Source organism: Drosophila melanogaster, chromosome 2L (assembly GCF_000001215.4).
Source record: "Drosophila melanogaster chromosome 2L".
NCBI lineage: Eukaryota > Metazoa > Arthropoda > Insecta > Diptera > Drosophilidae > Drosophila > Drosophila melanogaster.
Window position 1 is genome coordinate 12056115 of NT_033779.5, and position 15242 is coordinate 12071356.

General features: G+C 42.0%; 4 protein-coding genes across 10 annotated transcripts, besides 1 other annotated feature; 2 read left to right on the plus strand and 2 right to left on the minus strand.

Annotated features, from left to right (window-relative positions):
• Positions 1-211: 211 nt before the first annotated feature.
• On the plus strand, positions 212-2137 carry RpL7-like (Ribosomal protein L7-like). 3 transcript variants are annotated; one of them, NM_001298936.1, is made up of 3 exons: positions 212-318; positions 385-1033; positions 1101-1302. In NM_001298936.1, exons 1-3 carry the CDS (start codon positions 308-310, stop codon positions 1212-1214), a joined length of 774 nt encoding a protein of 257 aa, NP_001285865.1. In that variant the 5' UTR covers positions 212-307; the 3' UTR covers positions 1215-1302. The 3 variants fall into 3 exon arrangements, with proteins under 3 accessions (NP_001285865.1, NP_001097151.1, NP_609543.2); NM_001103681.2 differs by having other exon boundaries at positions 234-318; positions 1101-2137; NM_135699.3 differs by having other exon boundaries at positions 234-318.
• On the plus strand, positions 234-2137 carry CG34164 (uncharacterized protein). 2 transcript variants are annotated; one of them, NM_001103682.3, is made up of 3 exons: positions 234-318; positions 385-1033; positions 1101-2137. In NM_001103682.3, exon 3 carries the CDS (start codon positions 1779-1781, stop codon positions 2097-2099), a length of 321 nt encoding a protein of 106 aa, NP_001097152.1. In that variant the 5' UTR covers positions 234-318; positions 385-1033; positions 1101-1778; the 3' UTR covers positions 2100-2137. The 2 variants fall into 2 exon arrangements, with proteins under 2 accessions (NP_001097152.1, NP_001285866.1); NM_001298937.1 differs by lacking the exons at positions 234-318; positions 385-1033 and having other exon boundaries at positions 1664-2137.
• Positions 2138-2189: 52 nt separating this feature from the next.
• Rab3-GAP (Rab3 GTPase activating protein) lies at positions 2190-7070 on the minus strand. 2 transcript variants are annotated; one of them, NM_164989.2, is made up of 8 exons: positions 6967-7070; positions 6602-6911; positions 4755-6548; positions 4473-4689; positions 4284-4411; positions 3099-4224; positions 2716-2913; positions 2190-2649 (listed from the first exon to the last, which is right to left on the minus strand). In NM_164989.2, the coding sequence occupies exons 1-8, from the start codon at positions 7040-7042 to the stop codon at positions 2476-2478; spliced, it is 4023 nt and encodes a 1340-aa protein (NP_723718.2). In that variant the 5' UTR covers positions 7043-7070; the 3' UTR covers positions 2190-2475. The 2 variants fall into 2 exon arrangements, with proteins under 2 accessions (NP_723718.2, NP_609544.2); NM_135700.5 differs by having other exon boundaries at positions 2190-2652.
• A 272-nt stretch (positions 7071-7342) lies between these two features.
• firl (firelighter) lies at positions 7343-10661 on the minus strand. 3 transcript variants are annotated; one of them, NM_001259068.2, is made up of 7 exons: positions 10555-10661; positions 10329-10399; positions 9156-9279; positions 8452-8605; positions 8236-8390; positions 7815-8175; positions 7343-7756 (listed from the first exon to the last, which is right to left on the minus strand). In NM_001259068.2, exons 3-7 carry the CDS (start codon positions 9176-9178, stop codon positions 7493-7495), a joined length of 957 nt encoding a protein of 318 aa, NP_001245997.1. In that variant the 5' UTR covers positions 9179-9279; positions 10329-10399; positions 10555-10661; the 3' UTR covers positions 7343-7492. The 3 variants fall into 3 exon arrangements, with proteins under 3 accessions (NP_001245997.1, NP_001285867.1, NP_001033900.2); NM_001298938.1 differs by lacking the exon at positions 10329-10399 and having other exon boundaries at positions 7409-7756; NM_001038811.3 differs by having other exon boundaries at positions 7409-7756; positions 9156-10661.
• Positions 10662-11270: 609 nt separating this feature from the next.
• Positions 11271-15242: part of a mobile genetic element that runs on past the window's edge.

Sequence of the window (15242 nt, forward strand, 5' to 3'; positions counted from 1 at the left end):
TGTCAAATGGTTACTTACAAGAAGAAAACATTAAAGCTGTCCTCTTGAATGCTAGCTAATGCTAAATTTATCTTATGGCATAACTATTAAGCATAGTTTTCAGTTGAATAATACAATTTCTTAAATGTTCCCGCCAAAAATTTCAAATTTGTTAGCTATTCACCACGAAACGCGCTCAGCTGTTGCACACATCACTTATCGATAGCAAAGCACTTATCGCTCCGCGCCCACCTCTATCCTTTTTAGTTATTGTTTTGGTGCTTGCACGTGTTTTAATTTACTTCGATTAAAAAGCCAAATACCAGCAATGTCAGACAAGTGAGTGATTGAAAAACTATAAAAATGTGTTGACCCTAAACATTATCTTATACTTTTGATCCCTAGATATGCGGTGCCCAACAAATTGCCCGGCAAAACAGTGTCGGTGCTAAAGCATCGCAAGAGGAGAATTCTGCAGGATGAATCTGTTGTTACGCAGAAAAGAAATGACCGCATCAAAAAGAGAACCGCCACCAAGAATCACCACAAATTCCGCCGTGCCGAATCCTTCGTAATGGGCTACCTGAAAGCAGAGCGCACGTCCAAGCGGATCAAGCAAACCATTCTGCGCACCAATGTCACCGAACAAAGTGCCAAAGCTGCCGACGATTCCAATCCCAAACTGCTCTTCGTGATGCGCCATGCGGGCAAGAAGATCTTCGACAAGACCACCGCGGATATATTCCGAACCCTGCGCATGGGCTCGCGCCACAACGCCGTCTTCATGGAGAACACCAAGGAGAACCAGTTGCTGCTGCGCGTTATCGAACCCTTTGTAGTCTACGGCAATCCCTCGCTGAGCTCCATTCGCGAGCTGGTCTTCAAGAAGGGCTTCGCCCGCATCGACGGCAAGAAGACGGCCATCCAGTCGAACACCATGGTGGAGCAACAGCTGGGCGACAAGGGTGTCATCTGTCTGGAGGATATAATCCACGAAATTTGCACAGTGGGTCCAAACTTCGCCGCTGTAAATGAGTTTCTGTGCGCCTTCACGGTTGGTTAACAACTTCTCTTTTGCAATTCTTAAAACTATACTATTACCGCCATTTGGTTTTTTCCAGTTGTCCAGTCCCAGCAATGGTTGGCAAAAGAAGGTATCCGTCTCGTACAAACGCGGTGGCGAGTACGGCGATCGTGGCACTGCCATCAACGAACTGATTGCCCGCTGCCTGTAGAGACCCTAGCCTAGTAAACCCTTAAGTGATTGTTCAACCTCTATAACCCATTCTGTAGCTAAGCCCAATACACATCTATATACAAACGTATTCTATTTGAGCGTACTTATTTAACGAAGAAAATAGATGGTCAGGTCAGCACTATCGTGAGTTTACTGTATGCCTATAAAAGCAATCCTGCGACTATTAAGGAACCACATGAAACTGTCTCTAACGACATTCCTCATTATTCTACATGTTTATCAACATGATAAACTTCACCCACGAAACAAGTTCTTTGCTTCTTGGCCTTGCGTGTCCCAGCCGAGTTCCCAAATTGAACAAACCAGAGAATCAACTTTCTGCCTCGAATAATAAATAAGTCATAACCGAGGTGGCTCCTCGCAAACGAAAGGTATGCCAAACTGAACTACTTGTTGCCATGAAGGAGGAACTGTTGTTTTTCGATTAGTCGGAGTCAGTGCCACTAACCTAGTGCAACTCGGGTCGTCGTATCTTTTGTTCGGATAAAACTCCAGGGACTACACATTGGAATTCAAAATCCTTAGATTCAATTAATTCTCAATGAATTCAAGTTTCAACAGCGAGCAGTTGGACACCGACCGCGATGGACTGCAAAAAATTCTGGCCCGATCTCTCAAGGAACCCATTCTTGGCAAGCACTTTGCCCTGCCTGGCCGCATAGAGCAGAGTCCACCCATCGAACTGGACACCAGCCAGAGCTACATTGCCGTCTACACTCATCTCAAAGTGCACGCCACCATGATGCCGGAGAGATTGCCCACGCCGGAGGCAATCGGACGAATACAGGCGGAGAACTTGGAGGCAGCGCCCAAGGCACGAAGTTCAAAGACCCGCTTGGATCCCTGCTCAAATATAAATTAAATTACGTTGGGCATCAATAAAGAAAGTATTGTTATTTTATCTTTTGGTATCCCTTAAATTTAGTAAAAGAATATTAAAATTTTTTTTTTTATTTTATTAAATATACATGTTCATAATCCTTGTAGGCATAAGCTTCACATCAAATTCGTGTTGAATACATCCTCCTATCGGTGCAGATCTTAGTATCCTTTTTCTTGAAAGTAATTAATATGATGCTTTTCGTAGGTTGTTTAAATCGCTACTAGGTTGATAAGTATAAGACAATTAATGGGACCGCATGTGGTGCTTTAACAATCAATATTGGGTTCATTCTTGAATCCATAAAAATCATGAGAGAAATGTAAAATAACCAAGTGTTTATGTGTCATCCTCACTCCTAATTCTGCAGGATACGCACGGCGTTGTACATCTGGCCAATGATGGGCAGCTGCTTGGACTCGCGCCGGCAAAGGTATTTGTAGGCATGCGACAACAGCCTGTCCAGGGCAGCCACATCGATCTCGTCGGGCTTGGTGGCCGCGATCTGAATGTTGTTCTCCGTCATCGGTTCCTTCTGCGTAAGCGGCGTGAGAAATGGATCAGTACTGCGAATGATATATGCGCTTGCAGCACTTACCAGGTTGTCTAGGTAGGCCAGCAACTGGTGGCCAACAGAGGCAATCTTCAGGAACGTGGACTGCGAGCTCTGTGCGTAAAGATTAAGTCTACGGCCAGCGATCTCCAGCAGCAGTCGGCCCAGCTCCTCGTCATCGCTGATGTCCTGGAGCAACACTTGAGCCTCCGCATCATACCCAAAAGCGTACAGTTCCACCACCTGGAGGAGGGAAAAATATTTGGAATATATTTTCTATTCCATTGTGTTTCCTCTGTTGTGCTCTCTACGGAGCAAACTAACGAACTGATGTTGAAAGGCAAAAGGGATTGTAAGCTCCCTGTCATGTGTGTTCATGGGTTCCTAGATTAGGAATTCTGGGATCATATATGTATGTACATTCTTACCTGCCGTCGTAGGATAGGAAGTTTATCGACCTCCCAACTGTCGGCTAAGGCACAGATCTTGCCCATGTAGAAAACATGATCGAGAATGTACAGCTGCTCCAAATCCTCTCTAATCAGATCCATGGTAGCGGTGACAAGGCGACACAGGAACTCAGTGCGCTGCTGTTGCAGGACAAGATCTGGTGCAGGCAAAACATAAGGCAGTTCCTTATTGATGTCCGCCAGCAGAGCTTTGTTGCTCATGGAGTCAAAAAGCGTGGTCAGTGGTTTTGGAATGCGCAGCTGGAAAAAGGAAACGAAGTGCAGCACGCTGCACAGTTCTGTTTGAAGACGGAGCAGCTGCGGCATGGCATGGTGCTGCTGGAGAGCCAGAAACTGCAATGGCAGGGCTCCTTCGCTGAGCGACTGCTCGAAGTGCAGTTCACGCTTATCGTGCTCCATGGAAGCGGTGAAATGCTGCAGGAATTCGAGGCTGAGTTCTAGAAACTCTGGCACTTTACCCGCAGACATCTCGAGATCTTGCTGGCACATCTTGTCCACTGGCAGGCGTCCCACTTTTTGAATAAGCTTCGCCGCCGCCTGTAGAGGAAACTTCAGGGTGGCATTCCACAGCATGCAACATATTCCATGCTTCAGGGCCCAGTCAGGTGTACGGAATTGGTTTAAACAAAGTAATGCTGCCTTTAGGTGGTCCAGCGATGAGAGCTGCTTGCTCCACTGGACCATGTACTGCCACGACATGAGACTTAAGAGGACGCCCGATTCCAAGCTGAAGGGAAAATGCGCACGCAGCAGAGCCAATCTTTCAAGAATAGGTTCATGGGCTTCTTTACTCGCCGCGTACACTTCCTTTGCCATTTCCAAATCCTCTTCTGATTCCGCGTCTTCATCGACTGACTCCTTGGTAGGCTCATCCTTTATCTTAACTTTGCTCTCGTCGTCTAACTCGTTTTCGGGAGGCGATATCTCCAAAACTTTACTCGGATGCAATTGTGCACTGATCAGCCACTTGGCTGTCAGTTCGGTGACGATGCCTTTGCCACTGCTCACAATGCTTTTGAGACTGCAGTCCGGTGGCTCGTAGGACATCTCTGGACCAACAGGATCCCGGCAGATGAGAGGCTTACTGCGAAGGAAGCAGTGGTTCATAAAGGAGCTAAGTGGAACGATTGATTTGGCACTTACCTTAGTATGGCTCCTAGCACGGCCACATCCTCTAGCTTGCCAGTGAGCAATCCCCACTGAGCCTCATCGTGGGAGATACGCTCCCAGCGCTCATCATCTTCGTTCTGCGAGGATTCATCACAAGATCCCTAAGGAAAAAGTGTTTTTCGCAAAAGAGTTTTTGATTTTAATGACTAGGAGTAGACCTACCTCTTTTCTGTTTCGCCACAAATTAGTCGCTACCGTTTTGCATACAATGGCCACCAGCAAGCCCGAAAATTGTTTACTCTCCAAGAGAAGTTCCCGAACTTCCTGCCACCACGGTGAAATGGCATTGTAGGCATAGTCATGGATGTGTTCACCAGCCAGATCACAAATGGTCTGCACCATAGCAGCAATTCTGGACATGTCCTCCACTACTTCATCACTAAAGTAAGAAAAGTAGATTGCACATAAATTGAGAACGGAATTTATAAAATATGTTTTTCTCACCAGTTGTTGTACTTAAAGGGCTTCTCAAGCCAAAACCAAATAATCAATTTAAGCAAATCTCTGCTGGGCAAACACGCCTGATTGATCCACTGCTTGAATTGGCCAAAGCATAGACCTTGGGCAAAGAACTGACTAAAGAGATCGATGCTTACGGCGCCAAACTTATCTGACTTCTCCGGAAGTAGACTTATCCCATCCGGACTATCGATGTTAAAGATGCTCAGGTAATCGACAAATTCTTCGGTCTTGTGCTCCGCCTGCAACTTGAAGCTCACTTCACGAGTGGCGGCGGGTTTATCCTTCTCGGTGCCATCGTCCAGGAGCAGAACCAACTTGTTAATGGTGACAAGATCAGCATCGGAAAGCTCCAAGTATTCTACGGGTGGCTCGTTGTCTTCACGCTGATTGGCTTGACTTAGGGCCAAGTAGAGATCAGTCAAGCGTTTATAGTTCTCGATTTGGTTGACAAACTCCTCGGAGCCCGTTGATTCAGAAAGAGGTTTCTTTATGAAGGCATTAATGATGGATTGAAACACCTGTGGCTGCAGCTTCTTGCTCTTAAGCAACATCTCCAGACACTGTTGTCGCACCTCTAACGTCTGCAGTTCACTTGCCAGTTCGCCAATCTCCTGCAGCGCTTCATCTTTGGCTTGGCCATGGTTTATGGTTCTGAGCTGGTTTCTGAGGCGCCTCAGCATATGGATATCCCGTGATGTCTGGGAGCTGGTCTCGCTGAGCGCGTAGTGAAAAGGAATGTGTATCTCCTTCAGGCTGCCATCGCTGGGGTCCAGGAACAAGCAATGATTGATGGCTAAAGATTTTCTTGACTGACTACTGCTATTACCAGATCCACTGCTGCCGCCTGAGCCTAGGGGACTATGATTGTTGTACATAAGTTGCCCGCTCTTCGAAACATTGAATGCAGCCACCTTGGGTCCGTTTTGCAAAGCCCATATGTCCAGGCAGCCCATTCGAGGAGCGTAGATCACCAGGAACAAAGCCTTTCGCTTGTGCGTTTTGATACCGCGAACGGATTTTTCTTTAACTGGCACGAATGCGCACTGTGCATCTCGATAGCCCTTCCAAACACGCAAGATAATAGCCTGGTGCGTATCCACCAACATTACACGGTCGAGATTATCGGTAACGACAGCCAGGCGTCCACCAGGTGCCACAGACAAGGTCAGTCCATCTCTCTTGCCGTCATATAGACGACAGCGAATCCGCATCGGTGCTTCTTTCGTGGGCACCGGCAGTGGTGATTCCTCGGGCGATGGCAGGGGCTCTGGAGCGCGTCGAAAGATTCCGCCCAGCAGGTTCTTGTAAGCTATTCCGATTACGTCTTTGGCAACCTCACCCAGCGACATCGTTTTATAACCCTCCTCCGCCTGAAAGAAGCCCAAATAGGGTTCTGCTCCGGCGGCCAGAACCTGTGAGCTCCTCGGCGGCGTGGCGTGCACCTTGGCGAAATAACCGAGACCGATGGTCTGCTGAACAATGTAGTCGTATGTGGGAGGTCGCTGGGTGGTAGAGATGGCAGCATCATTAATGACGGCCTCTCGTTCTTGCTTGAACTTATACTTCTGGAATGGCACCACATCAGCAGTGGGATACGAACTACGCTCCAATGCACCTCTTTGCACATTGTGCCGGCAATTGTTCAGCGTGGGCAAAATGTCCTGGCCCTGGATGAAGCACAGGCAGCGAGGATAGATGATGTAGAGCAGTGAATCTGCCTCAGAATGTCGCGGAGCGGACTGCAGCTTGACTCCAATTACTGGATCCTCTTGGCAACTTGAAAAATATAGATGGTTAATGCCGTAGATACATTTAATTCCACAACTAACCATTGCGAGAAGAGTTTTACACCCGAGTCCGTGTAGAAGGTAACCATGCCAGAGCACAGGCCAACTGCCACGCAGGTCCATTCGATGGCTCCATCGGTGCTTTTGTTCTGAGTCATCGGCAAGCAGGTGAGGCTAGTCACGATTTGGTTGGGATCCTCCAGCTCGCCGCACCAGCCAAGAACGTAGGTGTTGCCATTGCCATGGCTGCTCCAGCAGGTGCTGAGGAATGCCAACTTTTCACCCTGCGCCATGGCAATCAGTTCCCCAGTTGGTGAAATGGCATGGTTTATCGCGTTTAACCAGTTGTCATCTGCACGGATCGGTTTAGCTATGAATACTTGCTGCAGAGACTTGTCTTATCTTACCATGTCCGAGTCCAAAGTATTCTTGGACTTTCTTAAAATCACGGATTTCTCCGCAGTGTTTTACTTCGCAAGCCATCGCCTTTTGTTTTCATCACACAGCTGATTTGCAGTGGAGTTGACAGTGCAGGTAAATTTAGCTATAGCCAGATGTATCGATTATCGATTATGTATCGATTTCAATGCAACAGGTAACTCCAATAATAACGAACTAATGAAATTCATTAAAGTAATTTTCTTTGTTGTACGTAATTTTAAAACATTATAAACTGAGAGGATGTTATTCATCTAATCTGCCCAAACTAATAAATACTTGGCTTATATGCATAGATGTTAAATTATAAGTTAGAATACAAAATAAATCAAATAATTTTTTGATAATGATCAAAATGGTAAACTGTGCACTTACTTTGTACCAAGCTGAAAATCTCTATAGCTTTATTTTAATGCATACTCCAATAGTAAGTTTATTGTACTGCAACATATTGTAGTTCGATCTAAGATCTAATATATGAATATAGAAGGTAAACTAAATCAAATCCGACTCCACACCGCTGTCGATAAAGTCCTTAAGCATCAGGCCGCAATGATCGGGCAGGAGTCGCGTCCAGTTGTTGATGTAGAGGAGGCAGCTCGGGATGGTTACCTCCATGAGGTCGGTGCGATGAGCCTCCACGATCCTTTTGGCCACCTGCTTGGGATCGAGCAGGCCCAGGATCGATGGGAACTTCACCTTGGGATGCTTGCAGAGGCCAGTGTTGGTCATATAGGGAAAGATGGTGGTGGTTCGAATCTGTAAATGGATTCACACATGGATCACATAATCTAGCACATTCACATGGTTATTCTACCAGATCCCTGAAAGGTCCCTGTCGTAATTCGGCATGCAGTGCCTCCATCAGACCGCGTACAGCGAATTTGGTGGCACAATAGGGCACCAGGTTGGAGATGCCCACCAAGCCGGCAATGGAGGACATGCAAATGATGTGGCCACGACACTTCTCCTGCATGTGCGGCAAGAAGGCCTGGATGGTCCAGAACTGCGAGAACACGTTCACGTCGAAGACCCGCTGGATTTCCTCGGCCGATTGCTGCAGAATGGGATGCGTTGGCATTATGCCCACATTATTAACCAGCACCGATATGCATCCAACATCCGACTTGATCCGATCCGCCAGTGCCGTAACCTCATCGCGCTTGGAAACATCGCAGCTGCCAATGTTGAACATAATGTTATTATTTATTTAAACATTTAGTAAGTATACTTAATACCTGTAGCTGTAAACCTCGCCGAGATTGAGCCGTTTGGCCTTCTCCACCGTCTGCAGATTATTTTTGCCATCGATATCCACACAAACCACTGTGCTACCCAATGAAGCATAGTGTAGGGCCAACTCCCGACCAATTCCATGCCCAGTTCCGGTTATCTGCGCAAATACAAGTTGGTATTAACTTATTATGTTATTTTTGCACATGTAATGCTCTTACCAAAACTATCTCCCCGCTGACATCCTTCTGCTTTTTGGGCAGCACAATCTGCACCAGCGACACAAACAGCTCCAACAGAATTCGCACATAGAGCTCGAAAAATTGCAGGACATCCTTGAGGACGTCGAAGATGCGCTTCGAGGCAGGTGTTGTGCTGCAATATAGAACATACATATATAGTGCACCGATCGTAGCGAAATTCGCAACAGCTAGAAGCGTTTGCTGGCCACTCCGAGTTGGCAAATATTGAAACAAAGTCGAGTCTCGACAAACCCCCAAATGATTTAATTTATCTATTTGTATGCGCCCGCTGCATGTGCAATGTTCAAGCGCTCGGCTCGGACTTTGCCAAGACCCCATAATATAGTACAACATAAGATATTGGAGAATGCTGGTGGGGCTCAAGGCGCCTCGAAATATTGACACTGGGTCTTGGCCCCCTTTTTCGGGTACTCCCGTTGTTGGCCAAGGGAATCATAGTCAAGGCTGCCTGGGTTGGAAAAAGCATTTACATATATTGATAGATTTAACCAGAGCTACTAAACAAATGAAATAGTAAATATTATAAATTATAACATATTTAGAGCTGTAAATAAATATTAATTTCAACATATCAACTATATTGCTTAAACTGCACCAACTGATTGTGACATTTCATCCGTGCCATATGTGTGGACAAACCACCGATAAGGATTAACACTTACTGGATAATTTCCCGTTCTATCATGGTGAGGGTTTCTTATCGGGTATATGGGTTGGGTTCCCTGGCTTCCCAAATCCGGTGCCCTTTGACAGCTCAATCGGGCAGAACCAAGTGCGGTGCAATGGCTATAATGAAAGATAATGGTCTTGAGTCACGGATCGTTTGACTGACTGACTGGACTGGACTGAGTTTGGACGGTCTCTTCCGCATTTGCGGATTTCCTTTTCACAATTTTTGGCTTTTGAGTTTGGCGAGGAGGAGTTGTTGTTGTTGGTTTTTTTTATTTAAGTTTCTTCCTCGGATTTACAACCGGCTGGCCAAGAGCGAGCGGCGTGGGCGAGCGAGGAGGTGCTGGAGCCACCGGCGACAGTGCAACATTTCCACTTTCGTTTTCGATTTGCCTGCCACTAAATGGAAAATTACGTGCACTCCAATGTGGCACACAGAAAAGAGACAAACCCATACGAAAAAAAAACGGGATGCAGGAGCGTAGGAAAGGGGGTCTATATTGATAATTAAATATATTAAGATTTAAGCAAATATTTTTAACATTTTTCTTCATTCAAGTATTTAAAGAAATTTTACTAGATTTATATAGAATTTATATAGAATCTCAAAATTGCTTAGAAATAAACTCAACACTTCTATTGATCTATAAATGAACATTATATAAATTAAAGTCGCCCCATTTGAAATTTCTCCGTACTCCACTGTCCCGATGACAGGGGCTCAAAAAAGTGCAAGTGACTCTTTTTTCTCTTTTGGCCGTTCTCTTCGCTTTGGCCAGTTGCACATTCAGGCTCTTTTATTTTCTTGGCAAGAGGCAGACACATGGCCTGCTGCAATGGGGAAGCCAGATGTTTGTTGCAACAATCGTAAGCCATAACCATAAAATGCAACGAGGGTGGTAACAAGAGTTTTCCCTGCGTTTCACGTTGTCTAATCACAAGTTACGTAAGCTTTTCTCTATTACGCGATAATTAATTTATGGCATTCATTTTGGTTATAATACAGTCTTTTAAATTCATTTTTGCAAAGGTGTGTAATAATGATTAGTTTAATCGTAATTATTTACTTTTACCAGCGTTTTTGTGGCTCAAGAATGATAATTACAAATGCTGATAGTTATGACATTAAAAATTTGTAGCTCTTAATGAATCTGCGACTAGCTAACCAATCATTGTTTCCAGTGAATAGGTGTGTGCATTTAGTTAATGGTTGATATAATTGATTTGGCTTAATATCCTGTAATAAAAAACTAGTTTTCAGTTTTGGGGAGTTTTAATCTATTGGCAAGCCACTCAAATCACTTTCACAAATCACACACTATACACTATATTTAAATGTTTTCAACTCGAATACAACAATGCGATTTTAAATGAATAATATGCTTTATTTACACAATATGATTACTCCCAATGGATCGTTATCTTTGCTTTTGGATAAATTTCGAAACCAAAGACGAGACTGCAACGACCGATAAGTCTGGCTGCTCGGCGCCAAATGATTCGAGTTTCGAGCCTTCCACAGCAATGAAGCCTATGCAGCAAAGTCGGGAATATTGGAAGCTCCAAGAGAGGCTTAAGAGAGCGGACCGACTGGAAGAGCGCTGGAACGCGATCCTTGAAGTCACAGCCATTTAAGACTAAAAAATTATGTTTACTTTGTTTCCCTTTCCATTACAGAAATAAGAAAAAACAACTTGAGCGACCTTCATTGCGGTCCAGACGAAAACAAAAGACCGGGAAGCAAAAACGTGGCTTAAACCAACTTGGCTAAGCATGATTTACAGTTTTCAGGCTCTGTTTTTGCTTATTTTCAAGATGAGTAAGCTTAAGTCCACTGACAAGTTCAAGTTCAACGATCATAAAAAGTGAAAACAGAGCAGGGAAGTGTATAATGTGTGTATCCAATTTGTGCTTTGTTGATAATCGAAATAAACTTATGTTTGTGTTTTGTATGCTTTTTCGAATCGAAAATCACTTTTACTCGAATGCATTTTATTATGTGCTTTTATTCCCCTTCGTTGTTATACCCATTAATCGTGTCGAAAACGGGTATATTTATATAAAAACATGAGAAAAAAGTATCTAAAAAATACACATATAATATATATAGTGACGTATTTGGGTGGTCCAAACCAGCCACTTCCATTATTTCAAAGAAATCAGTAATGCACTCTAGTAATTTTCCATAACGTATCCCAGCTGCGCAGCATTCGTTTATCTTTGGCAGCGCAGCCGTTCTTGTAAACATCCTAAAGCCTGACCTAAGCAGATTTGACTGCCCTCTTTCAACGCTACCTAATCTTAAGAACCCAAGAGCGAGGCTCTCCCGAAATACAAATATTGTTCAAATACTGAGGCTTCTCCTCAATCCAATTTGCATTTGATTTTTAGTCTTAAGCTGAGATCCAAAGAATAAAGTCGTGAAACTATTTCTCCTAAAAACTATTTTTTATTTCTTGGCGTTGTCCTTAGTCAACTGACGGGACATTAGTTCGACTCATAAATAAAACAACAATTTTACTGGCGCAGTCGGTAGGATACAAAAGTATCCGAAAAAAAGAACCTTCGAGTGGAAAATAAGTTAAATTTTATAGTCCAGTGCTCGAAACATCTCCCAAAATAAATTCGTGAAAACTCTTCAACTTGGATTATAATTCCAATTCGGTTATCCAATAATAAGTGGAAGTGAAATACGAAACAAAAATATTAAGTCCAAAGGCAACTAAGTTTTAAAACCAACATATAAAAATAAAAAATTAAAACAATATAGAATTTTAATAATACAACACAAAAATTTACAAAACAAAAAAAACAAACAAGTGAAACTAGAAAGCTTAAAAATAATAATAACATTGAATCCGAAACAAAACAAAAAAATAAAACACAAAAGTTAAAAATTTTACAATAAAAATGTCACAACCAATTATTGCGCTGAGCGACATAAACCTTGCCGAAGCCCGTCGGCAGCTTAAAGACATTATGCCATTCAAGGGTGATCCAGAAACCCTTCACACCTTTATCAGCAGAGTGGATTACGTAATTTCGCTCTACCAAACAAATGATGTCCGACAACAGAGGATTCTACTGGGAGCCATCGAAAGGAACTTGGACGGACAAATTACACGATCTTTGGGACTTCCGAACATCGAAGATTGGCCTACCCTTAAAGCAAGACTCATCGCGGAATTTAAAATTCAAACACCAAACTACAAACTTCTGGAGAACTTCAGGGAGACACCATACAGAGGAAGCCTAAGAGCATTCTGCGAAGAAGCGGAGAGACGACGTCAATTACTAATTTCGAAACTACACCTGGAAGGTAACCAATCGGATTTTCTTATTTATATTCAGGGTATTAAAGAATCTATTAAGATACTGATAAGGAAACTACCAATACAATTATTCACTATTTTAGCCCATCACGATATTACAGACTTAAGATCCTTAATTACCATTGCACAAAATGAGGGAATTTATGAAGAACACATTAATTTTGAATTTTATGAAAAACCAGAATATCGTAATAAAAATTCAAATTCTAACCAGAATTCGAAAACACAAAAATTCAATACAAATGTTCAAACTCAAAATCGACCAAGTTACTCACAATATTCCCAACCCTTCCAACCTAATTTTAATCAATACATTCAACCATTTAGACCTAGCTATACACAGCAGATAACTAACAACCCACCCATGTGGCACGCACCTAATTATTTCAGACCCAACCAATACATAAACCCACAACCCATTATTCAAAAAAATCATTTCCAACAATATCCCAACAAAGCCCAATTTCCCCAAACAACGCATTTTAGAGGAAATACATACCCTCGACTACAACAACCCTCTACATATAAAAATACTAACTTCCCGATTACTAAACGACTAAGACCATCGGACAGTGAACAAACTAAAATGTCTATTGACGAAATTAGATTCCAAGACGCGCATGAATTCGAACAAGTCCAACCTAATTATTACGAGCAACAGTATTTTAACCAAAATCAATACAATCCGTATCAAAATCATAGCTTCATTAATGAAGGGCAACAACAAGTCCAATCTGTACAAATTAATAACAAACAAAACCAAAATAATTCTGAACTAAACGAAAATTTTCGGTTAACAGCCCCGGAAAATACGAATACATAAAAATAGTATACAAAGGGCGCTCATACAAATGCCTTCTAGACACAGGATCAACAATTAATATGATCAATGAAAATATATTTTGTCTTCCCATTCAAAATAGTAGATGTGAAGTTTTAACATCAAATGGCCCTATTACCTTGAACGACTTGATTATGTTACCCAGAAATAGTATTTTCAAAAAAACCGAACCATTTTATGTGCACAGATTTTCTAATAATTACGATATGCTAATTGGCAGAAAATTGTTGAAAAATGCTCAATCAGTTATTAATTACAAAAATGATACAGTTACCCTTTTTGATCAAACATACAAATTAATTACTTCAGAATCCGAAAGAAACCAAAATTTGTATATCCAAAGGACACCAGAATCAATTGCAAGCTCAGATCAGGAATCAATAAAAAATTTAGATTTTTCACAGTTTCGATTAGATCACCTAAATCAGGAGGAAACTTTTAAGTTAAAAGGCTTGTTAAATAAATTTAGAAATCTTGAATATAAGGAGGGAGAGAAATTAACATTTACAAATACAATTAAACACGTACTAAATACAACACATAACTCCCCAATTTATTCGAAACAATACCCACTTGCGCAAACACACGAAATCGAAGTAGAAAACCAAGTACAGGAAATGCTGAATCAGGGATTAATTAGGGAAAGTAATTCTCCATACAATAGTCCTACTTGGGTTGTACCAAAGAAACCGGATGCTTCTGGCGTAAATAAGTACAGGGTAGTAATTGATTATAGAAAGCTAAATGAAATAACCATACCTGACAGATATCCAATTCCAAATATGGACGAAATTCTTGGCAAACTGGGTAAATGCCAATATTTTACAACGATCGATCTGGCAAAGGGATTTCATCAAATAGAAATGGACGAAGAATCAATTTCTAAAACTGCATTCTCCACAAAAAGCGGTCATTACGAATACCTTCGAATGCCATTTGGCCTTAGGAATGCACCCGCTACTTTTCAAAGGTGCATGAATAATATCCTTCGACCGTTGCTTAACAAACACTGTTTGGTGTATCTGGATGATATTATAATTTTTTCAACATCCCTTACAGAACATTTAAATTCAATACAATTAGTTTTTACAAAGCTTGCAGATGCAAATTTAAAATTGCAACTAGACAAATGTGAGTTCTTAAAAAAGGAAGCTAACTTTCTTGGTCACATAGTTACCCCTGATGGTATTAAACCAAATCCTATTAAAGTTAAAGCCATAGTTTCATACCCAATTCCGACAAAAGTAAAAGAGATAAGAGCTTTCCTTGGATTAACAGGTTATTATCGCAAATTTATTCCAAATTACGCAGACATAGCAAAACCCATGACCAGCTGCTTAAAAAAAGGAGCAAAGATAGATACACAAAAACTTGAGTACATAGAGGCATTCGAAAAACTTAAGGCTTTGATAATTCGTGACCCAATTTTACAATTACCTGATTTTGAAAAGAAATTTGTTTTAACCACAGATGCAAGCAACTTGGCCCTCGGGGCTGTCCTTTCTCAAAACGGTCATCCTATATCTTTTATTAGTAGAACACTTAACGATCACGAATTAAATTACAGTGCTATCGAAAAAGAATTACTTGCCATAGTTTGGGCCACAAAAACTTTTCGACATTATTTACTAGGACGACAATTTCTCATTGCCAGTGACCATCAACCTCTTAGATGGCTTCATAACTTAAAGGAACCGAATGCTAAGTTAGAAAGATGGAGAGTTAGATTAAGCGAATACCAATTTAAAATAGATTATATTAAAGGGAAAGAAAATTCAGTTGCCGATGCATTATCAAGAATTAAAATTGAAGAAAATCATCATAGTGAAGCTACTCAACATAGTGCAGAAGAGGACAATAGCAACCTTATTCATTTAACAGAAAAACCAATAAATTATTTCAAAAAA

Coding starts and splice junctions, on each gene's coding strand:
- Rab3-GAP (NM_135700.5), bottom strand. CDS start 7,042: ATGGCTTGCGAAGTAAAACACTGCGGAGAAATCCGTGATTTTAAGAAA. Junction 6,549..6,601: donor GTAAAACTCTTCTCGCAATG/GTTAGTTGTGGA, acceptor ATATTTTTCAAG/TTGCCAAGAGGATCCAGTAA. Junction 4,225..4,283: donor GTGCTAGGAGCCATACTAAG/GTAAGTGCCAAA, acceptor CTTCCTTCGCAG/TAAGCCTCTCATCTGCCGGG.
- firl (NM_001259068.2), bottom strand. CDS start 9,178: ATGATAGAACGGGAAATTATCCA. Junction 8,606..9,155: donor ATAGAACGGGAAATTATCCA/GTAAGTGTTAAT, acceptor TCTATATTGCAG/CACAACACCTGCCTCGAAGC. Junction 7,757..7,814: donor AGGGACCTTTCAGGGATCTG/GTAGAATAACCA, acceptor ATCCATTTACAG/ATTCGAACCACCACCATCTT.